Raw genomic sequence first — 3,524 nt, 5'->3', positions numbered from 1 at the left:
TAACTAATATGCAATCACATTATATGCATTTCAATAGTAATAAACATAATAAAGATAATACAAGAATAATATAACAACTAATACACTACATAAAATTAAATCACTAATTCAAAACTCCTCCAATCAATTGAACAGCATCCAATGGATATTAATACAAAACTTCTCCAATCAATTGAACGATACCACATGGATATTATTAAAACTCTCCAACTGTAAATAATAAAATATTAACACACATATCCAAATAGGAATAATAGCATCACCTCGGTAGAACCGCATCTGCTGAGCGGATCGTAGGAATATACTGATCCCCAAATTGAATCATATCTGGCTAGCTTGTATTAACTATATTTTTTTCTTATCGTGAGAAGAACTATTATGATTTTTAATATATGCCACAGATGCTCATGGGAGCAGTCGTTCACTATGTTTTCAACGAGGCAAGAAAACTATCGGATCTCTTTGACCAGATTGCTTACACCTCTTTAAAAAGCCATTACTATTTGGGAGCAGTAGTAAAGGGATGCTACAGGCATTAAGCGTGAGGACTCTAATGGGAAGCCGACACCAGGAAATTTATGTGGCCGTAGGAAGAGACGTGTTAGAAAGTGTCTCTGTTCTCAAATGGGCTCTTCACAACAATCGAGCGGGCTCTCTGATTTTACTTCATGTTCAGCTTCCGATTACCACCATTCCGTCGCCGAGTAAGAATTTCATTGTATTTGGATTCAAGTTTGTCTTTTTCATTCGCTTATAAATTGGGTGTCTTTCAATTGCAGTTGGGAAAATTCCTGTTCAGCGAGTATGTAAGAATGTGTTGAATGCGCACAAGGAGGATGAAAAGAAAAAGTTAAATGATTGCATGGAATTTTACTTACAGATTTGCTCCCAAGCTATGGTATGTATCTGAGCCCTTTATATATTTGAAGAAAAAAGTCCTTTTCACAAGGAAGTGTCTGAAAAAAAATTTCCATACTACAGGTGAGAGCAGAACCTTTGATAGTCGAGAAGGAGGATGTTTGCAGAGGAATTGTCCAGGTGGTTTCAGAGCTGAGTATCACGAAGCTTATAATGGGTAAAAGATCCAAGTACGCGGAACAATATTCCAGTTTGCATCATCCTCGAAGATAGTTTTAGCTGTGCAGTGATAGTTTTCTAATTAAGCTCTGTACAGGAAATCGAATATGCAAGTAACAGGCAAAGCGGGCTACGTGATAAGGCACGCGATCAACTCCTGCGACATATCGATTATCTGTAGAGGAAAACTTATAGCGGCGAGGGAAGGATCTGTCCTAGATAATGGTCAGTAATTTATCCGATTTTGTTTTTAAAAATGTGTTTTTGAACACATGAAATTTATAAGCACCGTCGTCGTTTGCTAATGTGCACATCGTCGGACGATTCAGGTCTATCAATGGCATTCCAATCAAACTTCCAACGGCATTTGGCCGCTTCAACTGAAACTCGGGCGCATTTTCCAGTTCAATCTCGTTTAGAAACTACACCCTCCTCCATTAACCTTGAATTCCACGAATACCCATTGGAAGACATCAAAGCGGCAACAGGGAACTTCTGCAACCATTCCAAACTTGGAGGCGGCGGATATGGAACTGTTTACAAAGGCAAAATAGGACATGCAACGGTTGCAGTGAAAATTGTAGGTGAGGACAGTTTTCAGGGCCGGCAGGAGTTCCAACGTGAGGTATACACATAAACATGCAATAAAACACCCTCCATTTCTACCCCCTTTTCTTTTAATATATCACGGTTTGCTTACAATCTTCTCTTGGCAGATCGATATTTTAAGAGACATTCGGCATCCCAATTTGGTGAAGGTGATAGGAGCGTGCTTTGAGGACGGATGTATACTTTATGAATATATGACCAACGGAAGCCTGGCAGATCGTCTGAGCTGCAAAGACTCCACTCCGTCGCTTCCCTGGTATGCCAGAATTCGCATTGCCGCGGATGTTTGCTCCGGTTTACAATTTTTACACAGTTTAGAGCCAGATCCAATAGTCCACCATGATCTTAAGCCCGAAAACATACTTCTCGACGAGAATTATGTAGGCAAAATCAGTGACTTCGGCCTTTCTCGTCGTCTACATCGAGATGTGCACAAAGAATCGGAGCCCAAAGGCACATTTGCATACATGGATCCAGAATACCTGAGAAGCGGTGAATACTCTACCAAATCCGATGTTTACAGCCTGGGAATTATTTTTCTTCAGCTTCTTACCGGGAAACCGGCATTAGGAGTACTAAAGGAGGTTGAATATACGCTAAAAAATGGAAAACTGGTTGAGGTTTTGGATCCTTCAGCCGGTGAGTGGCCTTTCGCACAGGCTAAACAACTGGCCGATCTTGCCTTACATTGCACGGAACCAGTAAGAAAGAAGAGACCGGATATTCAGCCAACTGTGATGCAAAGGCTAGATGAGCTTCGAAAGTTTACCATCGCTGCTACCGAGGCCTGGAGATTATCAATCTGAATCTGTTCTGCAAATTAACTATAGAATAACAGATACAGCAGAAAATGACTATTGACAGTTATAGGAAAAAGCATACATCAGTCATGGGAAAACAACAACTTATAACTCAAGCGATGAGCAGAAACTAATACATATTAATTCTTAATTTTCCTGTACATTTCTGAATTTGCAGACTTAAGACACCATGTCAGTTTTACTGACTGTTGGTGTCAGAAGAGCAATGGTTATACACCCATGAGGGGCAGAATGTAAATATATATTTAATATAGCAAATAAAATTATTTTGATGAAATGTTATATGACTGTTGTTGTGAAAAGATCAAGGGTCATACACCCGTGAGGTGAATGAAAATATATATTTAATAGAGCAAATCTAATTATTCTGATGAAATGTTTACATATAGTTTACAGACAGAATTATAGTTTAATTGTCATATAACTTTCTGAATGGAAAAGAAAATTAATAATTTACAAATGTGTTAACTTTGAAGATTAACATGTCAACATTCCTCCTTTAATCTCGAGGAATTATCATGAAATTAGGCAATATTTTGAACTGCTCAAACTTCCCTCAACCTATCAGTTTGGTAGAAACATTTTCTGACTGATCTGAAGTTTTTTTAACAATCCTATTACCATGACAAGTCTTAAAATTTGTTTCAACTAACATTGTTATGTTGACAAGGTTCAAACTATTATAACTGCATAGGTTGCTTTGATGGATGTCAACTTTTAATAATGAGCTTGTTACTTTGATGGGTCTCAAATTGATAATGAGCGTGTTACTTTGATAGGTCTCGAATTGGGACATGTTTTGTCCATGTTATAATATGAAAAAATGATCAAACTTTAGTGGCTAATATGAGGAGTCCCCAACTATCAATCTCAGGCAACTCTATATTATCACTTGAAATAATAATTGGAAATAGCACACATTGGATGCAATCAATACATTGAAGTGTAATCACAATACCAATCACAAGGCATCTTCACTTGAACCTGACATATATTCCCTCATTTGGTAGATGAGAG

General features: G+C 38.0%; 1 protein-coding gene across 1 annotated transcript; it reads left to right on the top strand.

Moving 5' to 3' along the window:
- The first annotated feature begins 523 nt into the window (after positions 1-523).
- Positions 524-2,706, top strand: LOC131037886 (U-box domain-containing protein 33). The gene is made up of 6 exons (XM_059219471.1): positions 524-704; positions 780-898; positions 982-1,088; positions 1,175-1,302; positions 1,407-1,702; positions 1,794-2,706. The coding sequence occupies exons 1-6, from the start codon at positions 524-526 to the stop codon at positions 2,490-2,492; spliced, it is 1,530 nt and encodes a 509-aa protein (XP_059075454.1). The 3' UTR covers positions 2,493-2,706.
- Positions 2,707-3,524: the final 818 nt, after the last annotated feature.

This window comes from Cryptomeria japonica, chromosome 4, assembly GCF_030272615.1.
Source record: "Cryptomeria japonica chromosome 4, Sugi_1.0, whole genome shotgun sequence".
Taxonomy (NCBI): Eukaryota; Viridiplantae; Streptophyta; class Pinopsida; order Cupressales; family Cupressaceae; genus Cryptomeria; species Cryptomeria japonica.
This window is presented reverse-complemented; position numbering and strand designations above follow the sequence as displayed.